Below are 25017 nucleotides of genomic sequence, written 5' to 3' on the forward strand. Positions count from 1 at the left end.
TGAAAAAATAATGAAAGAGAACTTCCCCAATTTGGCAAAGGAAATAGACTTCCAGGAAGTCCAGAAGCTCATAGAGTCCCAAAGAAGTTGGACCCAAGGAAGCACACACCAAGGCACATCATAATTACATTACCCAAGATTAAAGATACGGAGAGAATCTTAAAAGCAGCAAGAGAAAAGGAGACGGTTAACTACAAAGGAGATCCCATAAGCCTAACAGTTGATTTCTCAAAAGAAACCTTGCAGGCAAGAAGTGGCCAGAAAGAAGTATTCAACATCATGAAAGGCAAGTACCTACGTCCAAGATCACTCTATCCAGCAAAGTTATCATTTACAACGGAAGGGCAGATAAAGTGCTTCCCAGATAAGGTCAAGTTAAAGGAATTCATCATCGCCAAGCCCTTATTATGTGAAGTGTTAAAGGGATTTATCTAAGGAAAAGAAGATCAAAACTATGAACAGTAAAATGACAACAAACTCACAACTATCCACAACTGAAACAAACTAAAACAAAAACAAACTAAGCAAACAACTAGAACAGGAACAGAATCACAGAAATGGAAATCACATGGAGGGTTATCAGCAGGGAAGGGGAGGAGGGAGAATGGGGGGAAAGGTACAGGGAATAAGAAATACAAACGGCAGGTACTAAATAGATAGGTGGAGGTTAAGAATAGTATAGGAAATGGAGAAACCAAAGAACTTGTATGTACCACCCATGGACATGAACTAAGACAGGGCATGCTGGTGGGAGGGAGAGTGCAGGGCAGAGGGGAATAACAGGGAGAAAAAAGGGGACAACTGTAATAGGATAATCAATAAAATATACTTTAAAAAAGGATAATAATAATAGCAGTAGCTACATTTATTCAGGATTTACCAGGTGAAACCTAATGATATTTCATCCTAGTGATACAGTCCTATGAAGCAGCACCTTCCCTTTTCATCACAGAAGGGACTGCGTGTGCATGTGTGTGTAGGAGAGTTAACAAAGAGAATTTCAACTGAGTGGGCAAAGGATTTAAAGACGGCGGAAGAGAGAAATGGCGAGACTGAGACTCTCGCAGAAGAGGTAGCTACATAAAGCAGGTCACAGTGAGAAAAGAGGAAGATGAACAAAAGCTTAAAGTCACCAACGACTGGATGAGGATATAAGTCCAATGTAAACAGGCAGTAACAATTTGATGTCTTATAAAGACAGAAAAACTAGTTCACACCCATGTACTCTGCATGGCATCCATTCAGCATATTTATGGCCATGTGGAACAATCAATTTTCCCCACTCCTTATTTATTTTATGATTTTAAGAGTATAGAATGTTCTGTTTTCTAAGTATATAAGATCATAATAATAAATAGGTAATGTTGTTTGCTTAGTTTTAAAATTCTCTGTTGCCTACAATAGAAGAAAATCAAAAGTATATTATTGACGGGATCGCTTTGTAAGTTACATAAATGTCTAACACTATGCTGTACACCTGAAACGAATATAATATTGAATGTCAACTGTAATTGAATAATAATAAAAAATAAAAGTATATTTTTAAAAAACAATCCAGTAGTTATCTCCTGTAACAAAAAAGGTAATAGAACTGTTGTTAATATGAGATATTTATTTAGAGTTCAAGGATCCTATCAGTCTCTCCCAAGTATGTAAGACAGTGCGAAATGATGATGGAGCCTCAGTAGGGAAGCCCCAGGAATCAGTTAGGCTTGCGTTCAAACTCGAGTTCCATCCCTCACTGACAGTGTGAACAAAAATTAGAACTTTAACCAGTGTAAACCTCAGTTTTCCCAGCTTTACTGTGGGGATTAAACAAATAAATAAAGTGTGGTTAGTAATTTCTTCCTCATGGGATTTGTGGAGAATTAAATGATATAATGTATGCAATGAGATTATTAGCATAATGCCAGGAATTTACTCAATAATTTGTTTCATGCTAAATGGTATATTTATTTATATATCTCGGTCATAAATCAAATATGTAAATGCAAAATATCTCAAAGGTTATGAAAGAGAAGTACGGCTTGACTGTAGCCTGTAAGAATATTTTACTTACCCATAAATACAAGAGATGTCAATAACCACATCGATCATATCACAGCAGAGCTCATAGGTTTGCATATCTACTGGGGTACTATCAGTTGCAATATAAATTTTACTGACCACATCAAACAGAAATGCCTTTTCAATTCCAGAATTCTAAAACAAAAAGAAGATACTGACTTAGAGCAACAGCTGATTTCAGACCAGGTCATGGTTACATAAAACTATATGCCACCTGCTATGTAAAAAATGGTCAAGCAAAAATTAAGTTACTAAAATTTCAGGTTGTTCTATTTTATTACAGTTTAAACCTCATTATCATATACTTCTTTATAATGGACTTGCATAAGAAATGAAAAGTGGAATTAATTATCACAAATTATTTACTGTAGGTAAGAAGACTGGTAGCCAAGTAAACACTAATTTTACTAATTTTAAATTAAAAAATTAATTTAAGAATCTAAACAAGCAAATTCCAAATTGTGCAGTGAGAATTAATGTCAGTACAACCAACAAGTCAGCCTCAATTCTACTCTGCAGAGCTGGTAGTTTATAAGACTCATTCAGCCAGCTCATCAGTCAGTCTTAACAGTATATATCTTATCACCAAAGCAATTTTATGCTCCCTGCCTCTGGTAGGGCTGCTCTATTAACACTGAATGCTTGCCTAAAACAACCTGTAGGAGCAACTTCCGAAAGTAATACTTTAGAGACCTTGAAATGCTGTAAGAGTTAGCAGAAATAAGATCATTTTTACTCTTGCAATGTTATTCTTAAATTCTGCAAAGGCCACTAACAGAATAATACTATTTACTTACTGAGATAAAGATGTTTAGCAAATTCTCCAGGGTGGGGAGTTGTGGAATTAGTTTCTGAACCACTTTGCTAAAAGCTTCAAATATCGAATGATCATATATGCTTGTCAGATAAAAGCTGAAAGAGGAAACAATATTTCATCACGTTTTCCCGTTGACTGAGGAATAGGTTGCTTAGGCTCTGTCATAATACCAGTACCCTGCCTTCTGTGTCTGCATGTCTTACACACACATTCTAGCTCCCTTCAGAATTCAAAACAGCCTCGGTAAAAACTGAACATTTCTTAACAGGCCATTCCTCCCCGCCACCCAAAAAGCAAGAACTGTGCCCACTCTCATCTGCTAAGTGGCTGAACTGGGAAACTTAAAAATGTACATAAAATACGGAGAGGATTAGTATGGCCCTGAGCAAGCATGACATGCAAATTTCTGAAAAGTGCTATATTTTTAAAAAATTTGTAGCTTCCTTACATTCTGCAAGAGAACGCACACCAGATCATCTGTGCACACACCTCGTAGGGTAATAACTATTATTCATATTGAAGAATCTAAGTTTTTCATTTTCCAATCTGCAAAATGATTGTCCAGATAGCACCCCACAAAAAAATGATAGAGAAGTGGTTTTCTTCTGCGAGTATTTCTATTTGAATTATCTTCAGAGTTAGATGCTACCATATTTATCAAGAACTGTAAACTTCAGCATCAATTAACTTCCTGCTCACGGGTTTTTCAAATGGGGGAAGAACCTTAGCTTTGACCATTTGTTAAAAATATGTATGTATTTAAAACCCCACTGCTTTTCCCAAAGATTAGAATTAGTGCATGGAAAGCTTGCTTTTCCCAAATACTATCCCAATGTCTACAGTACAAAAGGGGGTAAACAGGTAAATTCCTGCCCATGCCAATCCACTTCTGGTGGCTTTGGACCCCAAACCTGCTTTTTCCCATTCATTACTGTGATCCCAGAGGGGTTTCTGTTCTCACCTGAGGTGAATTTTTTCTAATCCAGCATCTGCAAGGTCATCATTTGCCCTCTGATGAATATCTCTCTGGGTTTCAATTTTGTGGTCATCTGACAGACCATCCACTTTATGAATAAACACCTCGAAGTTGATGTCAGGGTTCACCTTGTAGGCCCTGGTCACTGTGAGGTGCAGCCGGGCCAGGGCTTCCATGTAATCATCCTAGGAAGAAAGGCACACTCCTGTTAGGCGAGGCTGCTTTGCTTTCTAACCCCTTCTAAGTTGCCTTTCACACACACTCTTCTTCCCAGCTTTATTTTATTTTTAAAGATGTTATTCATTTTTAGAGAGAGGGGAAGGGACAGAGAAAGAAAGGGAGATAAACATCAATGTGCAAGAGAAACTTGGAACGGTAGCCTCTCGGTTGCCCTTGGCCAGGGACCTGGCCTGCAACCCAGGCATGTGCCCTGACGGGGAATCAAACTGGCGGGCTTTCGGTTCTCAGTACGGTGCCCAGCCCACTGAGACACACCAGCCAGGGCTCTCCCAGCCTCACTGAGGTATGCTTAGCAAATAAACATAGCATACATTTAAAGTGTACAACGTGATGTTTTGATACACGTATATGTTGTGAAATGATCCCCCCAATGAAGCTAACTAAAGTTTCCAGCACTTCGCTCACAGTTAACCATGTTTGTCCTTCCCACATTCATTCTTAATTTAGAAACCATCTGGGTACAACCTCCAAAAATATTTTGCAAAAGCCCAATAAAAGCTGGTTTCATAGAATTCAAGTCTGAAAACTGAAGTCTTATTAACAAAAGACGAAAAAGAAAGGCCAGAAAAGCATGGCTGTAGGCAGTTACGACGAGCTTGCTGACAGTCCTAAAGGTCAGAGTTGCAACTTCCTGCACTGAAAATTCACAAGGGTCACCTAGGACTTCCCGTGGAATACAATCCCTCCCAGATTTTTGAGTCACTTGGCAAACTGTGATGAACAGTGAGAGATGAAAATATGGTACGGGTCACTGGGAGTATGGGGAAGGGGCCAGGAAGAAAAACCTTTTAAGAACCACTGGTGTAGAGTAGCCAAACTGGGCCCCTGCTGTCGCTTGCAGGTAAAGTTTTATTGGAACACAGCCACAGTCATTTGTTTACAAAGTATCTATGACTGTTTTCATGCTGCAATGGCAGTTGAGTAGTTTTCCTCTGTGGAAACTCCTCAGAGATAGTATAGCCTGCAAAGCTTAAAATATTTATCGTGTGGCACTTGACAGAAAAAGATTGCTGACCCATGGTCTACAATCATTGCCTCAAATAACACAATACTATTTTTTTTCCTTCCTACAGATGATAGCTATATAATAATATAACGAACACCTGCCTATGTGTCTCTTTGCTTAAGAAATCAAACATCGGCCCTGGCGGAGTAGCTCAGCTGGTTAGAATATCATCCTGATACGCCAAGGCTGTGGGTTCGATCTCTGGTCAGGCTACATACAAGAATTAATCAATGAATGCATGGATAAGCAGAAAAACAAATCGATGTTTCTCTCTAATCAATCAACTAAAAAAAAAAAAAAACTTAAAGAAAGAAATCAAACATCAGACACCGCAGCCCTGTGGGTTTTTCCCACTCCTCTCAACCTAGCCCATCACTCTCCCCCCACCCTCCCGGGGGAGCACTGCCCCAACGGTGTTTATTCTCACTTACCTCTTCCTATATTACTACATACATCTCTATCCTTAAACAACATACAGAATTCATTTCCACTGTTCACAAAAATACCGTTACACATATATTAGTTTGCCTTTTTCACTCAAAATTATATCTGTGACATTCACCTACACTGAAGTACATAACTCTAGTGCATAACTGCTTTTAACAGCTCTACAAAATCTCATTGTACGGATGGTCTATAATTTATCACTGTTGATAACTGTTGAGGGACTCTCAGAATGTTTCCAGACAGCAATAATGTGGATAGTCACACACGTGCATCTTTGGGTCTGTTTGCAAGGTTTGGGGGCTCACCCTGGACACTGACCCACTGGGTCACAGGAATGAGCACCCTGAATTTGACTAGGTGATGTGTAAGAGCACCCGAAGCTCCAGACACTCATCTACACTCAGTGTTGTCTCATCTCTTAATTATTGCCAATCTGAAGGTGTGAATAGGTCTTATTTTTATAGCAAAAAAGGGAAAGGGATCTGTAGGACAGAATTCAAAGGACTTTCACCCTCTATTCTGATTCCAACCCTGGACAAATACAAAAAGCTATTAAAACAGGGGATGTTTCTGGCGTTCTTCTTGTCCCCAAACTAAATTAATAAAATGCATATCAAGTCTATATAAATCAAAATATTAAAGACACTAATAAGAAACTATGAAGAGAGAGGAACAGCAAATGAATTCTTTCTCATCCTCACACTCTAAAGAGTTGTTTAAAATGAAAGAAAATTTTGGACACTGGGCTAACAGACCAAGCATACCGGAAAAAATCTAGATGAATAATTTATGGCACTTCTTTAATATCTTAAAGCATCTCAAAAACTAAAGTTATTACTGAATGGCTCCACATATAGGAAATTCTAGAAAAGGCAAACTAATCTATAGTGACAGAAAGCATGTCAGCAGTTGTCCGGGGCTGGGATTTGGGGGACTGAGAAAGGACAAAAAGGAACCTTTTAGGGCGGTAGAAATATTCTACACCTGGACTGTGAGGTAGTTACAAGGTGTATACATTTGTCAAACTCACTCAACTATTCACTTAAAATGAGGCCATTTTATTGTACGTATGTTAACCTAAAAAAAAAAAAGTGTTATTGCTTATGTCAAAGACATACGCAAGAGGGGAGTTAAAGGGACATGTCCATGAGCAAAACTAGACAATGTCAAGAGAGCATCACTGTCTCAAAGGAGTTGCTACTCTAACCTCCTTGCCAAGCATATAAAATGGTCTGACTACCAGCTAACTGATGACGTAGTATGTTAGCTACAAGGATTACAAATGATATTAAAAAGAAGAAAATATTTCGTTTACCACAGCAAAGGGATTGTGGATGATTTTTTCCTACCATGCTTGCTAGTATCATCTATGACAAGTAAAAGAAAAAAATATACTGCCTCCTTTCAATTCAAAATTAAATCTAAGACTTACAGATATGTGTGTCTCAGAGCACATGAGGAATGGCTGCGGCGGGCTCTGCGGGGGCTGGCGGTTTCACACGGTTTGGTCCTGGGGAAATGACTCTCGATGCTTGCTTTCTCTTTCATTTTATTGGGTTGACCAAAAAGTCTGTACAGTTTTTTCCGTAAAATAAAAGACACATTTTTCATTTTCACCAATAACTTTATTGACTTGGATATTTTGAGTATGTCGGCTATCTCCCACATAGTTCTACACTGATTGTTCTCGATTAGTGTCTCAATTTGATCACAATTAACTTCAACTGTCTGCCAAACCGCAGATCATTGTCCAGCAAGAAATCTCCAGCACGAAACTTCGCAAACCACTTTGGGCATGTTCTAACAGTCACAGCACCTTCCTCATACACTGCACAGATCTTCTCTTTGCGTCTCATTGTGTTTTTATCTTTTTTGAAATAAAGCACAATATGCTGAAAATGTTGCATATTTTCTTCCATCTTCAATATTAATATGGCTTCACAAAAATTCACCAATTTTGATAAGTTTTTTTAAAAATTCATGCTGATATGATGGCTGTCACAATACAATCTAACAAAATTGTTTTGAATGAAGTTAAAGACAACTAAGTACCACTAGATCCATCTTATGGGGGGGAAAACAAACGAACTTTTTGGCCAACCCAATACAAGCGTGTTCTGTGAGGACACATTTTCTCTTTGGTGATATATTTACCTGGCAATCCTGTGAGGACTTCACAAGCAAAAAATAAAAATATGGGGTGTCAGACCACCAGAGCACTGCTGAAAGAAAATAATGTTCAAGTGCTGCTGAGACTCCCCTAATATGTGTATGTATGTGTGTGTGTGTTTTAATTTTACAGAGTGAGGAAGAGAGGGAGAAGGAGAGGGGGAGAAACATCGATGTAAGAGGGAAATGTTGATTGGTTGCCTTCCATAAGGGTCCTGACCAGGGATGAACCTGCAATCCAGGCATGTGCTCTGACTGGGAATCAAATCGGTGACCTTTCAGCTTCCAGAGCAGCACCCAACCAACTGAGCCCACGGGCTGGGGCATGTGTACTCTTCTTTTTAATGCTTGTAATCTCACCTTACAAAGATTCCCACAAACTGCCCTGGCTGGTGTGGCTCAGTGGGTGAGTGTCTGCCTGTGAACCAAATGGTCACCAGATGGATTCCCAGGCAGGGCACATGCCTGGGTTGTGGGCCGGGTCCCCAGTTGGGGGTGTTCGAAAGGCAAATGATCAATGTTTCTCTCTTACATTGATGTTTCTCTCCCACTCATTCTCCCTCCCTTCCTCTCTCTAAAAATAAATTTAAAAAATATTTTTAAAAAAATGATTCCGACAAATACGATTTTTTAAAAAAATCTTCACCGAAAGATGTATTTTACTGATTTCTGAGAGAGAGAGAAAGGGAGAGAGAGAAACATCAATGTGAGAGAAAAACATCGCTTGGCCGTCCCGTAAGCCCCCAACCCTGCCCTTGGGGAACTGAACAAAACCTAGGCATGTGCCCCCACTATAATCGAACCCAAAACCTTCTGGTGTAATGGATGATGTTCCAACCAACTGAGCCACACGGTCAGGACCCTTTTTTAAAAGTATAACTTAAAAAGTTGAATTTTGTAAGCATCCATATACCTTTCTCTGCCTTCAAGCTAAAAAATAAACAAAACCAAGAGCTAAAACAAAGAACATGTTTACCAACCCAAACTAAAGGTCCCCTTTCATGTTCAGATAGAATTAAAATCAAATTATAGCCCTGGCCAGGTAGCTCAGTTCATTAAGAGTGTCGTCCCGGTACGCCAAGGTTGCAAGTCAACAATGAACTCATAAATAAGTGGAACAGCAAATCAGTGCTCCCCTCTCTCTCCTTCTCTCCCCACTCTCTAAAATCAAGAACAAATTTTTTTAAAAAATTATGGTTGCAATTTAAAAAATAGGAAAGTATACCTACTTTAGCTCCATTATTGCCATCATAAAAATACCTGAAATAGATGTGCTCCGGAAATTTGAATTCCATAAATGCAACTGCTAGGTAAACACATCATGGTATTGAAGTAAGTATTTACTTACTAAGCCACTGTCTTGAAATCTACTAGGCCACTGGTTGGAATCTTCTCACTCACAGGCTGCCACTTCCTAGTTCAATAACTATAGAAACAGCGGCCATGTGATGTAGGAAAAAAAAATAGAGCTTAAAAGAGACGGACGGCCATGACATCCCTGGAGCCTCACCTCCCAGGCAGCAGCGTGGACCCACTCCGGCCACTCCTCTCCAGCTCCAGGCTCCCTAATTTACAGGGCTGGCAGACCCGAGGCAGGAAGCCAGGGGGTACTGCCAAGGCCACAGATGGGCCAGAAAACAGGTCAGTGCAAGTGGGACAGCCAGAAAAGCAGCAATTGACAGCAGGCCCTGGACCTGACGCTGGCGTCTACGAGCATGCGCTTCTGGAAGAATCCAGGGGAGGAGGGGCACTGTTTGCTGTTCCTGGGTCAGGCACTGGATTTTAAAGTCTCCCCCAGCTATACCCCACCACGAAAGAAAGAACCCTTTCTGACCACGTGGCCAAGCTCCCCCAGCTACACTCGAAGTCAAAGTGCAGTTACTTGAAACTAAAAGGCTTTAGTTGAACATTTCGATATCATATTAAATGCCTAGTTTCGTTGATGCTCTCTGCAATGAGCAGTCTTCTCAGAGAACAGTTTTCCAAGCATGGGCATAGAACCATATGACTAAGTCTTCATACCCTTTCCCCGCTAACTATATTGGTGCTCTTGCAAGAGCTGGGAGTGCTCCGCCCACCTGTCTCTTTGTAGGTCTAGAGTTTCAGGAAAAGGTCTGGACCCGAGTTGGTGTAGTGCATTCCTGTGGAATTTGTTGCCCTTTATTCCCCCACGGCTGCAAAAGAGAGGACCGTCGGCCTGGGCCGCATATCACAGACACTTCCTAAGATGCTTGGACATGGAGAGTCTGAAGAGCGATGAGGTCCCAGTGCTGCCGCCTGTACACTTTCTAATACTGACTTGCCTGAGATGCACCAGTGGTCCCTCTGCTTCCCTTTCGTATCTCCCCTTTAACACAGGCCCTCCTCCCGCTTAGCAGGAGAAAGGCTCAGGGTATAAAATCCCAGGGTGCTGAAGTGAAAAGTCAGAAGACTGGTTTGAATAATTGACAAAGTGAACAAATCTATACCTGGGTTGTTAAGTCAAAGGGCTCCCAAATTTTGGCTTTCAGCAAAGTTAAGGAGGACCCAATCAGAACGCCTACTGGTAAACCACTACAAATAAATTTTTATGACAGAAAACTGGGCACTTTAGGGGATATAACTTGGAAGGAGTTCAAATAATTGAGTGGCCCTGGCTGGTGTGGCTCAGTGGACTGAGCGCCAGCCTGTGAACTGAAAGGTTGCCTATTCGATTCCCAGTCAGAGCATTTGCCTGGGCTGCGGGCCAGGCCAGTTGGGGGTGTGTGAAAGGCAATTGATTGATGTTTCTCTCTTAAAGTGATGTTTTTCTCCCCATCTCTTTCTCCCTCCCTACCCCTCTTTCTAAAAATAAATAAAATCTTTATTTTTTTATTTAGAGAGAGAGGAAGGGGAGAGAAAGAGAATGAAACATCAATTTGTTGTTTGATTTATTTATGCATTTCTTGGTTGATTGCTAAATATGCCCTGAGCAGGGATTGTACCCACAACCTTGGTGCATCGGGATGATGTTCTAACCAAATGAGCTACCTGGCCAGGGCCAGAATCTTTTAAAAAAAATAATAATCAATTGAATGTTATATCAAAACTTACCCTATAGGTTCCTACTTATTTATGTGAATGAGGTTTCTCAGTGATTATATCTATACAAATAAAAAACAAAAATAGAATCAATGCCAAGTCCTGAATTAAGTGGAAAAATATCCACCTTCTTAAGATATAATTATCTCCAATTTTACTGTTTATATTTACCTATAAAATGCACAATAGTTATGCTGCCTATCAACTGTGCACTAGCAATGATTATAATAATTTTACCTCAGAAGAAAAAATTTCATACTTAGAACTTTATCTTCATAGAGAATAGTATTTTAAAATGTAAACTTGTATGTATACGTAGTTTTGTTGCACAGAACCTGTGATCTTTTATAGATGTCTGCCAAGAGCATCAGTGGGGGGACACGTATTTGCTGTCTCTGGCCTGAATGTGGTTCCCTCAATCCGTGAGGTTCCCTAGATCTGCGATTTGCTGAGACATACACAGCTACAGCTCCCTAATGTCATCAATTATTTGTCAGGGTTGCATGAAGACTTCGTTGCAGACTCTGAGAGACCCATTTGAGAAATGCTTGTTCATTAGAGAGGCCTACTGTCAATTCTAAAAACCAAACCCCAAACCGAAACCATCACCAAGGAAACTGTCTGAACCCAGGGGAACAACTGCCTGTGTCGGGGAGAGGAGCCTGCTGTCCCACCGTACCCAAGGCTGAGCTTTACCTGGGAGTCTATTACAAATATCAGCGCTCCTGTTCCCCGGAAGATCATCTCATAGTCAAACGTAGGGTCAAAAAAGTCGATCTGTCCTGGGAAGTCCCAAATCTGGAAATTAACAAAGGAGCTGTTGGAGACGTCTTCCCGACAGATCTTGTTCGTGCTCTCCAGGAACAGCGTCTCGTTGGGAGACATTTTGTGAAAGACCACTTTCTGAATAGAAGACTTGCCACTTCTCCTCAGGCCCATGAGCAAGATCCTCGGCTTCACCTCAGTGCTGAAGGGATCGCTGAAGTCCAGAACTGGAGAAAACCACAAAACAAAAATGAGGGTGAGACTCTTTCACAGTGGTTAATTCAAGGAGTTTCACTTCCGCCTCAGATGTGATTTATGATTCACAGACCATTCGACTTTTTCCAATATGGACAGTGCTAACTACATCATTCCGCTCTTTGAGAGGACAGCTTTTAGTAAGTGGAAAGCACTGAAAAATGCTGTTTCACTACTTCTTGCGCCATTCCAAGAGGGCCACAAAACCTGCACAACTCTGCATCGCAAGCAGGGAACCTTGAGAGTGAGGGGTAGAGCTTTCTTAGAGCCAACCGTCTGGGGAAAGAAGCCAGTGTTAGCATTCCAGAGTGATGTCCTTCTTTGCCTAGATCAGCAGGGCCTCTACACACTAAAGAGATGCTTGCTCATTTGCCCATTCTCAGTTACTCTCTCCTGGCCAGTGCTCTCATCCACCACAGAGGTCTGGAGAATGTGCATGTTCTAGACACCTCGGACTCAGGCTGTGTTAGAAAGTGGATGTAAACTTTGGGGAAGGCACACCTCTCCCAGGTCTACGCCGGCTCAAAGCCTGCACTGTCCGGTGAGGGAGCCACGGACCATACGTGACCGTTTAAATTAAAATTCACTAAAATTAATAATCCAGAACCAGTATGCTGTACACCTCAATCTAATACAAAAATAATATTGAATGTAAACTATAATTGGAAAAAAATATGAACCACACCCTCCCCCCCAAATCCAGGTCCTCCTTATGTGAAGCTCCTAGAGTAGTCCAGTACATAGACACAGAAGGTAGGATGGTGGCTTCCAGGGGCCAGCAGGATGAAGTTAGTGCTTGATGGTGACAGAGTTTCAGTTTGGGAAAGTCAAACAGTTCTGGCAACGGATGACAGTGATGGCCACACAACATTGTGTGTGTACGTAACGTCACTAAACTGTGTACTTAAAATTGATGAAAACAGTACATTTTATGTTACGTATGTTCTATCACCATAAAAAATTTCAGGTCCTCACTTGTACAAGTCATCCTGCAGGTTAATTCAACAGCCCCCTCAGGCAAGAGTGTAGAACACTGTCATCGTCATCACAGAAAGTTCTACAGATCAGTGTTACTCTCATCCCTGGTAACAAAAATTCAATCCTAAAATCCTTTGTTAGGGGTCCTAGAGAGAGTAGGCGTTACTGGATAGAAGTAGAAATTAGTATAAAAGCTCAAAACCTTGTTGGACTCTCTCTTTTTTTGTCCTTGAACCAGATAATGTTAGTTCCACAATGTTCTTCAGTCCTAAACAACCACTTACTTTCTGAGAAGCAGTCCTTCTTGACCACGAGTGTGTACATTTCACAGAAGCAAAGGAAGTATCTAACTAGTGATCAAATGCTGGGGCCTGAAGTCAAGACCTGGGGTTTGAGCTATGAGACCTTGGACAAGAGGCTTAGATTTTCAGAGTCATAAAATGGAGGTGATAATGACAATAAAAACCTCATAGGGCTGTTAGGATTTAATTAAATGACATCAAGGACCTAACATGAATATTAAAAATAAGACCCATTCAACTTTGCCCCATGGTGTCGGGACAAACTGGATATCCAAAAACAAAAGAATGAAGTTGGACACTTATCCTACACCATATACAAAAATTAACTCAAAATGGATTAAACATCTAAATTTATGAGGTAAGATTATAAAACTGTTAAAAGGAAACACAGTTATAAATCTTGATGACCACAGATTAAGCAGTGGTTTCTTAGCTCTGATACCAAAAGCACAAGACACCACAGAAAAAAATAAACTGGATCTAATCAAAATGAAAAACTTTGGTGCTTCAGAGGACACTATCAAAAAAAGTGAAGACATTCCTCCAAAGACAGACAAATGGCCAATAAGCATATGAAAAGATGTTCTACATCATTAGCCATCAGGGAAATACCAATCAAAAATACTAAGAGACGCCACTTAACATCTATGAGAATGGCTACAAGCAGACAGATATAACAAGTGTTGGTGAGGATGTGAACAAATTGGAACCCTCATATACTGCTAGTGAAAATATTAAATGGTGTGCTTTGAAAAAAAAAAGTTTGGTATCCTGACTGGTGTCACCCAGTGGGTTTAGGCATTGTTCCACAAACCAAAGGTCACCGGATTTGATTCCTGGTCAGGGCACATGCCTGGGTTGAAGGCCAAGTTCCTGGTTGGGGGCTCTTGGGAGGTAATCCACCAGCGTTTCTCTCACACATTCACATTTCTCTTCTTCTCTTTTTCCCTCCCTTTCCCTCTTTCTAAAAAGTAAATAAATAAAATCTTAAAAAGAAAAGTTTGACAGGTCCTCAAATGGTTAAACCTTGAGTCATCATATGACCCAGTAACTCCACTTCTAGAAATATATTAAAAAATACGAAAACATATGTCCAAACAAAAACTTGTACACTAATGTTCACAGCAGCATTATTCAGAATGACCACAAAATGGAAACAATCCAACGGCCATCAAATGATGATTAACAAAATGTGGTATATCCATACAATGGCATATTCAGCCATAAAAAAGGAGCCAAGTACTGATTTATGCCACAACATGAACAAACAATGAAAGCAAAAGAAGCTAGATATAAAAGGTCGCATATTGTTTGATTCCATTTATATGAAATATCCAGAATATACAAATTCAGAGATAAAAGATACTTTGTGGTTGCCAGGGGCTACAGGGGAGGGAAAATGGGAGGTGACTGTTGAGGAGCATGTGGTTCCTTTGGAGTAATAAAAAAAGTTCTAGAATTAAATAGTAATGATGAGCACACGCCTTCGTGAATATATTAAAACCACTCATTTGAATATTTTAAAAGTATAGTATGTGAAATATATCTCAATTTTTTAAAAAAGTCTTCATGAATACCAAAATAAATAAATAAATAAAAATGAAACTTCGAGAAAGGTCAAGAAAGAAAATCAACACTTTAAGAAAAAAGTTGTAATATAGGCAAATATGGAGATACACACATACATTAAATTATTTTTCTAAATTTCTGTTTGGTTTCTTTCAGGACTACACCTTTTATGTCTTCATCAGTCCCTAATTCAAGTCTAAGTCGACTCCAATACTGACTGCAAAGTAATCCTTTATTTCTCTATTGTAACTAACATTTTTTCCTGAAAACACGCTAATATTTGATAACCTCAGTTAATTTCATTGACTATAAATAATCTTTTGATGTTTGAATTTGAAAGAAATGTAGGTAAACACACAAATTTTGGGCAAACAACAATGAATAAAATAAGCAGGTACAGATGTACACAGGCATTGCTCTATTACATGCAACATCTCACCCCATCCTACACACATGCATTTTCCAGTTCAGCTTAACCCAACCAACAAACTGCTGATGATAGATGATAGAAGCAGTGATGGGGATGTAAACCCCCCAAAAGGTTACCAGCTTTCCTCTTCATCTCTTCATCAGTGATTATGTGCTACCCATTTGCAGTACTGCCGTTACAAGTCAGTTTTAGCAAAAGCAGGACATGAATTGAAAAAGAAAACAGGACTTCCAGTTACAAAAGTATTAGACTGATAACAAGTCACAGCCTTTACCACGCCCCCCCCATACTAAATCCCTGAAAATAATGGAGAAGGTATAAATGATAAACAGAGGAACAAATAAACATGGATATTTTCAAGCTCAGCTGAGCTTGAAACAAAAAAGAAAACTCAAAACTCACAAATTACTGAAACCGCCCTCCCCCTCAAGAAACACAAAGATCAGACTGAAGAGGGGACTGCAGCCCTTGACATGAATGAGTCGGCTCTGCTGCAGAAGGTGGAACCGGTGGAAGCCCAAACAGGAAGGGACAGGAAGACAGTCAAGGTCATTATTTGGAGAATCATAGTAAGGAGAGCTAAGGAGATCAACTCTGTGCACCACTGCCCATCTGTCTACCAAACGCCATCCCACACATACTCTAGAACATCTTCCAGGTGGGAGCCGTGACGCTCCGAGCTTGGGGGAAAGAGGGAAGGCAGCTGCCCCAGCGGCTAGTGGTGCCTAAAGGGACAGGGAGCAGCCACACTGCCGTACTCCTAATAATCTGACCGTACCTAACTCTCCCTACAATGTGCATGGAGTGCAAGAGATGGAAGCAGCACCATGTTCCCTTCCGACATTTCCTCCACTGCCCACACTTGAGGAAAGCCAAGATTACAGAATAGAACAGACACCCAACAAATGCAAGAGTGTTCACCTGAAGAAGCTGAGTTTATAATGAAAACAGAGCAAAATTTCAAGATGAGTATAAATAAAACACACAGAAAAGAAAATATGGCACTCGAAACAATGACAGTTTCCAAATAAGAGCAGTCAAGAGAAAGGGCCTGAGTGATCTTGGAAATAAAAATATAATTTTAGGGGAGGAAAGATAAATGGACTGAAAAACAGAATAAACACGGATAAAGGGGGTAATAGTGAACTAGAAAGTCAAATTCTCTCGGAATGTAGTAGAAAGGGATAGAGCACTGGCAAATGTGAGATAAAAATTAAGTGACACCAGAAATAAAGTTCAGATGTCCCACTATGTGCCAAAGAAGTTCCAAAAGAGGAAAACACAGAATATACAGGAAGGCAGTATTTAACTAAATAATAGATAAGCTTCTCCCATATTAAAAAAGGATAAAACTTAAAAGGAACAGAGAGAAATTTAAACAAAAACAAGCCCACACCTAGGAAAATCATAGTAAAATTTCAAAACATCAAGGATAATAATAAACTCCTTCAAACTATCAGAAGAGGAAACAATCCTACAATGGAATCAGAAAAACATCAGACTTCTTAACAATACAGGGTATAAGAAGAGAATGGAATAGTACAGGATCTTTAAATGATTAAAGAAAAATATCTTTAAACTCAGATTTGTATACCCAGTCATACTATTTTTCAAATGTGGGAGTGAAATAAAGACAGTTTCAGGCATTCATGGACTCAGAAAGCTTATTGTCCATTCCGTTTCTTTACAAGAAAATTCACCCCAAATGTAGTGAAATGTAATCAGCAATGGAACACAAAGAAATTTTTGTGAAACCCATTATTTTTAAATTATTGATTTTAAATTTTTCAATAGGAGTCAGAAACTAAAATTTCAGACAAGGTAGACATGTGAGATTGGTGAGGGAGAGGTAGGTAAAAGGTAAACAAAAGAATGTTCCTGGTTCTTGTTAGAAAAGCATGGTTATATATCGTTTTTTTTTTTTCAGTTTAAGAATAATCACCTCAAACCAGGAGAAAATATCAGAAAAGGGTCCAGAAGGATGCAGGCAAATAGCAAAACACAAGTGTGGGAAGGATTTAGAGGAATCACTAGAGGGATTTTGGTTTAAATTTTTAAAAAGAAATATTCACATACATTATGATTTAAAATTAGTTTTGAAAAAGAAAAAAACTTGAATGTATAGGGAGTTATAAAGGACACCGATGTAGGAAGATTAAGAGACAAAAAATGACATACTGTTTTATGTTTTAATTACGAATCGAGATCTTTAGGTTAAATTTCAAAGGTGCACTAGAGCTCATTGAAAATCTTTGGAAGTTTTTTGACTTTATATGCCAAGCACAAAAGTTTCAAAATATTAAACATTTCTTAAATTAGGTTTTCAACTCCACATTTCCTCTTTAAATGGTTATATTGAAGTTTCTGTTTTTTCAATACAATAAATATATTGGTTAACATGTAGTTGCTTGGTAAGTGTTGGTTGGCTCCATAAAAAGATATGAAACATGGTTCTTATCTTAGAGGAACTTAAAATTTAGTCTAGAAAGCATGGTATTGGCACAAACACAGACAAATAGGGCACTGGAACAGGAAAGGGAGTCCAGAAATAAATTCATAGACAACTGATTTCTGACAAAGATAAAAAACCAATTCTGTGGAGAAAGAATAGTCATTTTCACCAAACAGTGCTACAACAATTAGACATCCATTAAAAAAAATTAAATTCATATCTCACATGATATATACAAAAATTAAGTCAAAACAGTTCATAGGCCTAATTGTAATGCTTAAAATTATGTAACTTCTAGGAGAATATATTTATGACCTTAGGTTAGGCAAAGATTTCTTAGATATGACATCCTCTCCCCAAAATTGATAAATTAAGCTTTATTAAAATAAAAAGTTCTAATCTTCAAACAACACTGTTAAAATAATAAAAATAGACAAGCCACAGCCTGGGAGAAAGTATTTGCAAATCACATATCTGATAAAACAGTTTTTAAAATTTTTTTTTTACTAATTGATCCTTAGAGAGAGAAGAAGCAGGGGGACCAATTTTGTTGTTCCACTTATTTGTGCATTCATTGGTTGAGTCTTATAAGTGCCCTGGCCAGGAATCGAACCACAACCTTAGCAAAGCAGGATAACATTCTAACCAACTGAGCTACTCAGCCAGGGCCTGATGAAGGATTTATACCCACAATATGTAAAGAGCTTTAAAAACTCAATAAGAAAAAATATCCAATTATTTAAAAGGGTGGGGCAAAAGATTTGAACAATTTATCAAAGATTTATGAAAGGTAAATAAGCCCATGGAAGGATGTCAACATATCATTAGTCATCACAAAAATGTAAATCAAAACAGTAAGATACTACTGCATACCCACTAAGATGGCTAAGATTAAGAAGATAGACAGTAACAAGTGTTAACAAATATGTGGAAGTACTAGAATTCTAATACACTGCTAGAAATGTAAAATGATAAACCATTTTGGAAAACAGTTTGGTGGTTTCTTAAGAAGTTAAACATACATCCATTATATTATCCTAATCATTCCCCTGCTTAAGTATTTACCCAAAAGAAATAAAAGCATATGTTCATACAAAAACTTGTACCCAAAGACTCATAACAATTTTATTTGTAATAGTCAAAATGGACATTTGGAAACAACCCAAATGTCCATCAACAAATGAATGGATAAACAAATTGCGATGCATCTCAACAATAAAAAGGAATAAATTATTGATATACATAACAAAGAGAAAATCTCAAAATCATTATGCTGAATGAAAGAAGGCAGTCAAAAAAGGACATACTCTATGATTCATTTGCATTATTCTAAAAACTGTAAACTACACTAAGGACACTTTTGAAGGTGATTGGATGTGTGTCCATCTTGATTGTGGTGATGGTTTTACAGGCATACACATATCAAATCTTATCAAATAGGTACATTTTATTTTATGTTGATTATACGTCAATATAGTTGTTTTTAAAAAATGCACTCTCGCCCTGGCCAGGTAGCTCAGTCAATTAAAGCATCATCCCTATTCGCCAAGGTTGTGGGTTCCATCCCAGTGAGAGCACATGCAAGAATCAACCAGTGAATGTGTGAATAGGTGGAACAACAAATCACTATCTTTCTCTATTCCTAAAATCAATCAATAAAAAATAAAATAAAATAAATCTTTAAAAAAAGTACTCTCAAGGAAGAGAATGGAAACCTGAAGAGCTATAGTGGCTCTATTGTGCCTTGCAAACAGCCAGTGTTAGATCAGTGCAAGTAGGGGATAGATGGCCATGGGCCATAGGGAGTACAGAGACAGCAGTGCAGAATTTGGAAGGGGTTCAGGTGGGTGAGCGGGAGGAGGCGCTCCAAGAGAGGGGAGCCCTAATGTTACAGCACAATGCCTTGCTGGAACAGGAAAATGTGCATGCAGTATAAACTCATAGCAACCACTGCACTGGGTACTCTTAAACACTTCATCCTGTTCATAATCCTTCAGGAACACATATTATTCACAGATGAAGACACTCAGTCTCAGGAAGGTCGAGTGGCATTCAAACTGAAGGCTATGCCATCCAAAGTCTACACATTCATTCTCTTTTTGCTGTCAATTCTGCCCCCAATTAAAGAAAACAAAAGCCCACATTAAATTATGTTCAAGCACAAAAATATATTTGTGTTTCTAAATATCTTTATTTCTTCCCAATATATACTGCTGGATGTAGGTGTAGACTTTTAAGTTATTTTCAGCAGGCTCTGCAAATCTCCATGAGTCATGATCATCCATGCTGGTGCCCTGGAGGTTGGATCTCCTTCCCCGAGAGAGCAGGAGGTGACGGAGACCAAGGTCATGAGGGGACGGAGTATATATGCAACATTTACCTACACAGAGTGGCTGGGAAGTGAAATACACATCCAGCTGTGTCCCACACACAGAGCCGGAAGGATTCCCTTTCCCCAGGGGAATTGGTGGACCATTTTCAAGCCGGCTACCAACCGCAGCAAACTGCTGGCAAATGGTGGACCGGATCAGCAAGAGTACCGTCAACTCCTGGAGACACCTCTGACCCACAAAAATGCACTTTATCATGCTTTTGCTGGTGTGTATGGAAATACACTGAGTGCTGGGGCCCTCGCTAGACAGTTCTACAAACTTTACCCTCCCCGTGAGGTGTAAACAACTCTGTTTTACGCCTAAGGGGCTTGTGGGAAGGCGCCTGCTGAAGGTCATAAGGCTGGTATGTGGTGGAGTCCTCACCCAGAGTCTTAGCCACCAGTCAGGTGGCATTAAACCAAAACTTCAACAAAGAAAAGGGAAGAGACTAGAAAATATCAGAGTACCTCATGCATAATAAGAGTAAAAGGGAAGGACTGAGGGTGGGAGGTGGGGTGGGTGGGGTGAGGGAAAGTGGTGGTGGAAAAATGGAGACAAATGTATTTGAACAATAAAAAATTTTTAAAAATTTAAAAATAAAAAAGAGTAAATACTGCTAGGATTATTTATACATACTTTAGTGCTGGTTCACAATATAAATGTATTTTTTATTGTGGGCCACAGTTAAAATTTTTTTATAGGCCACGCCTGTTGATCAGGAGAGGTTTCTCACCCCAGATATTTGCCTCGAGTATCTGGGTATCTTTGCTTCTGAAACCCTGTGGCATTTCTCAGAGTTTCTCAGGTCTCATTCCACTTCGGGAAGGGCAAGCAGGGAGCTTATGTCAGGAAAGTAAATACCCCAACCTCCTGGACTCCTGGGGAGAGGTAGGCTCTCTCTGCCAAATCACCCACTTACTAAAGTCAAGTAAGAACAACCTGAGAAAGGTGAAAAGTGTGAAGAGAATGAAGGATAACTGCTTTGAAAGTGGAAATAAAAGGGCTAGCGCTTAAATTAAAAAAAAAAAAAAAAAGAGGCAACAAAAAGGAACTATAGGATTTGGCACTAGATGGAACCCCACAGAGGGCTCTTTAAAAGTGTCAGCAGGGCTTGGAGGAAGCTGCAGGAGTGAGGTAAAATTTACAAGAGGGCAGTTTGTTCTGTTTCATAAAGGTTCCCTGAAAGCGGGCCAAGTGTTAGACAGGGCTGAGCCAGGGGCAGCAGACACAAAGAAAAGATTCATCCTTTAGCGATTAGATGGGAAAATAGACAAGGAAACTGACAGTTCACCGCTATCTAGGTATAGGGGCTCCAGAGGGGGTAACATGGAGATATAACATCTGAGTCTTAAAGAGGAGGAGGTATAAAAGAGATAAATGAGGGGAAGATCGCGCCAGGAAGAGATTTTGGCTTTCCTGGAGTTTTGGGGAATGTAGTCCAAAGGCAAGAGAAGGCTCCACACTCTCCACTGGTTTCCCACAGCGTAGAGAATAAAATCCAAACGGCTTTGGCCTCATCCCACGTGGGCTATGTGGGCTACCCTCTCATCCCATACCGGGTTCATCTTCCCCATGATTTTCTGATGCTGCAGCCACACTGGCCTTCTGGTTCCTCACCTTGGCACCTGAACTGACTGCTGCCTCTACCCAGCAGGCTCTCTCCAGGCCTCCCCTCAGCACCCCGGCAATTTTACCTCCTCTCACTGAAACTAGGCCCCATCAATTCCTAACAACGCTGTGTATTCTTAATAGTTCTTACCTCTATACAAAATTATTTTTTTACTTTATGTTTCCCTTCTCGTTTACTGGCTATCCTGCTCACTTATACACACACAAAATGTAGTGCAGAGAAGTAATAGGCTAGCTCATGAATGAGATGCTGGGAAGTTTAGATTCTACTCTGAACACCAGCAGGAAATCACTAAGGATTTTAAGGGGAGACTAACATGATCAGATTTACACGTAACTAAGTTCACTCTGGAAACAGACTCCCCAGAGGGGATCCATGTGTAGACAGGGAAGAGGTTTAGAGTAAGTCACTGTGACATAAACATTATTTCGAGCTGAAGGCGTTTGAGTTCCTTGCCTACAGCAGAGCCTCCCAAAAGAGCTCAAGCTCCCCAGGAACAACTCCTATCTCCTCTTAGAAGATTAGAGACCGAGGCTGAGCCAAGATGTTGGCACTACACCCAAACAGACATTGTCACCCAGCTATGATATCCCCCAACTATTCTCCTATGGGCCCATTTATGTTTCCATAAAACCAATTGTTTCTCCATAAGCGCCCTTTCACCAACCCCTTCTAAGAAGTCATTTGCTCTCCCCGAAGTGCCCCTCTGCCCTTCCTCATCCTCTTAATATGGTACATCCGCCCCAAATTCTAGTGGCCAAAGTTTTTGTGGACTGTCATGCATCAGTCCGTAATTAAATCTGTTTTTCTCTTGCTAATCTGTCTTTTGTCCGTTTAATTTGCAGGCCCCCAATTCAGACCCTAAGGGAACAGAGAAAAAGTTTGTCCTCTAGAACACAAACGAGAAATGGAAAACTAAGAAACAGCCTGTGGAAATTGGCAGAAGGAATGAATTCACGAGTTCGCATCAACTCAATAACATCTGGTGATCCATGGGACATAGGGGACATAGGGGACAAGGGAAAAAGAAGCTCTGAGTTCCCAACCTTGCAGACCAAGTGAACAAGGGCCCATTCACCAGGACGGCATTAAAAGGCAAGAGGCTATTTGCAGTGGCTGAGTCTGGGGTGCCCACTGGCCTGTGGGCAGGTGAGAAAAGGATCGGGCAGTTCAGAGCGGCCGTAAGGCTGAGGCTGCGGAGAGGTTTGAGGTGGGAAGCCAGGCCACTCAGGCCATCCATCCATGCCTTGTTGGTCCTTTTTTGTCCCTGCTCTTCTTGGCTGAGTGTGACGGCACGTTTAAGAGGCTTTAGCCTTGGGCACAGAGAAACAGCTTCACATCAACCCACAGTTACCACTTACTCACCGCCTGCATAGCAGGCAGTGTCATCTCTAATCCTCAAGTTGATAGTTTGTTCTTCCCGGATGTCTCTTTACTGAGGCCTTTGGGGTTAGCGCACTAAACACTCAACAGGTGTTTGTTGGGTGAGACTGAATAAAGTGATGGAGCTGAATTTGAAGGTAAATTACCTGAAAGCTTTAAAAAGAAACTTTCTATCTGACTTTGACCTGGGTATTAAGAGGATGAGCTTTCTGCTCAGGGAAAGTTAACCCACTGTGGTCAGAGGCACTCAACACCCCCCACCTATTTTGCACGGGGTCCTGTCAGTCCCAAATTCTCCCAGCATCCCAGCTCTGTAACTAGACTGGAAATCCCAGGGAACCTCATCCCCCAAGAAACGGCATTCCAGGGAGGGGTTTCCCTGACCTGCCATCATCAGTCTTTATTTAACCCCTGCAGGCCGATTAATCAGTAACTGGCAGAGCCCTGTCAAAACTGGCAGCCTCTGTAAATAGAAAGGAGAGGCCAGAAAGAAGGATCCAGCGTCCTGAGCTCCAGGCCACCTGGGGGCCAGGCCTTCCCAACCTGTGGGCTGGGAATGTCACAACAAAGGAGCCAGAAATCAGGAAAATGGGAATTTAAGGACAACGTGCCCCTCCTCACCTAATTCTAACAAGGTTGGCCCAGGCTTCCCGAGCTTAAGGGGTCTCTGAGGAGAATGAGACATCGAATGAAATTCACTTCATAAATTCAGAGGTATTATACAACTGAGAACTATTATAATTAAGTTCTCCAAGAGGTGACACCTTTAAACAGGTCCAAAATGGGAAAATCAAACAAAGATTTAATGAAAGAATAAAATAACATAGTAGCAAAGACATAGCAAGTGGAATGGTTTAAAAAGTACTGGGTTAGTACCAGACTGGGGTTCAAGTCCCAGCTCTGTCATTTACCAGCTGTGTGACCCTCTACATGTCCCCTGGGCCATGAATCTTTATTTCTTCATCACCCTCTATCAGCATGTGTGTGTGCACTGCACACATACACATCTCCCCGCCCCCTGGCCAAAGCCGGAATAAAAAGACCATCTTTTGCGGAATGTGCCCAGAGGTGAAGGCTCACTCAGAGTTAAGGGAAAAGTTAGAATTTCTTCCTTTCTAGTATTCTGGGGGGTCAAAAAAGGCTTAAGATTCTATTTATTTATGGTTTTAGGAAGAGGCCTTGGTTCATTTGCACCATTATCTGTGGGCCTTTCCATTTCTGATCAATGGAACTATACATTCAAGACTCAGGAGTTCAGTAAGAAATTCCAACCCAAGTGGGAATTAAATGCATGCATAATAATAGTCCCATTAACAAGAGACTGCAAAATCATGAAGATTCACTGTCTGTTTGATTAACTACTTAGTAAGGAGGATTAAATGTAAGTAAAACATTTTCAAAGGCATAACACCGATTTTTATTTATTTGTATTTATATGTGAAGACTAAATCGTTTCTTATGAAATCCTCTCACATCACACTGGCAGGTAACTAAAAAATGTGATTCCATCTACAAATATTTCCTTAATGTATGTACTCAATAACATTTCTAATGTATTCTGATCTACCAATGCTCCTGCAAGAAGTAAAAAATGTTCTTGTGAACCTTTCTTTTTTTTTTTTAATCACTTTGAGAGTGTTCGTGGCTGGTTTTATGTAGTCTTCTATTTTACACACTGAGAAGGCGAGCTGACGTCTTCCCCAGAGGTCCTCAAGAGAAGTCGACCAGTTCCCTGGACACTTTAGGCCAGGAATGAAAAACCTATTTGTCCATAGCCAAACCAGGGAAAAGCAACTGCCATTAAGAGAGCGTTAAGGCTTTTGTAGGAGAGGGAGAATAAAAAAGGGTTTTTTCAGAGGTAAGGGAAGTATAAAGGAGATAGAGAAGAAAGAAGAAAGCAGGAAAGAAGTGGCTGTGGTAGGAAGTGAAATGTGTCAACAACAATAGCTTTGGGTGTGGGAGACTGAATAAAGCAGAGAGTGAACTCTGAGAGACAGTCACCTGGGGACTGGAAAAAGATGATCTTTCAAACTTAGAGCCACACCCCCTTATCCAGAACTTGCCGTTTCTGCCTCTTATTTCTATTAGACTGCAGTATG

The 25017-nt window shown here is 40.2% G+C and overlaps 1 protein-coding gene and 1 pseudogene across 1 annotated transcript in view; one reads left to right on the top strand and one right to left on the bottom strand.

Moving 5' to 3' along the window:
* The window catches only part of RRAGD (Ras related GTP binding D), a 42334-nt gene that overhangs the window by 11844 nt on the left and 5473 nt on the right, over nucleotides 1-25017 (bottom strand). The window contains exons 2-5 of the mRNA XM_054569710.1: nucleotides 11479-11774; nucleotides 3846-4045; nucleotides 2865-2979; nucleotides 2060-2202 (exon numbers count right to left, since the gene is read on the bottom strand). Coding sequence (XP_054425685.1) covers nucleotides 2060-2202; nucleotides 2865-2979; nucleotides 3846-4045; nucleotides 11479-11774 — 754 coding nt within the window. The remainder of the gene's footprint in view (nucleotides 1-2059; nucleotides 2203-2864; nucleotides 2980-3845; nucleotides 4046-11478; nucleotides 11775-25017) is intronic.
* Nucleotides 3194-3310, top strand: LOC129068002 (uncharacterized; annotated as a pseudogene).

Source organism: Pteronotus mesoamericanus, unplaced genomic scaffold (assembly GCF_021234165.1).
Source record: "Pteronotus mesoamericanus isolate MK-2021 breed Mesoamerican mustached bat unplaced genomic scaffold, CSHL_Meso_final contig_20, whole genome shotgun sequence".
In the NCBI taxonomy this organism is placed as follows: Eukaryota; Metazoa; Chordata; class Mammalia; order Chiroptera; family Mormoopidae; genus Pteronotus; species Pteronotus mesoamericanus.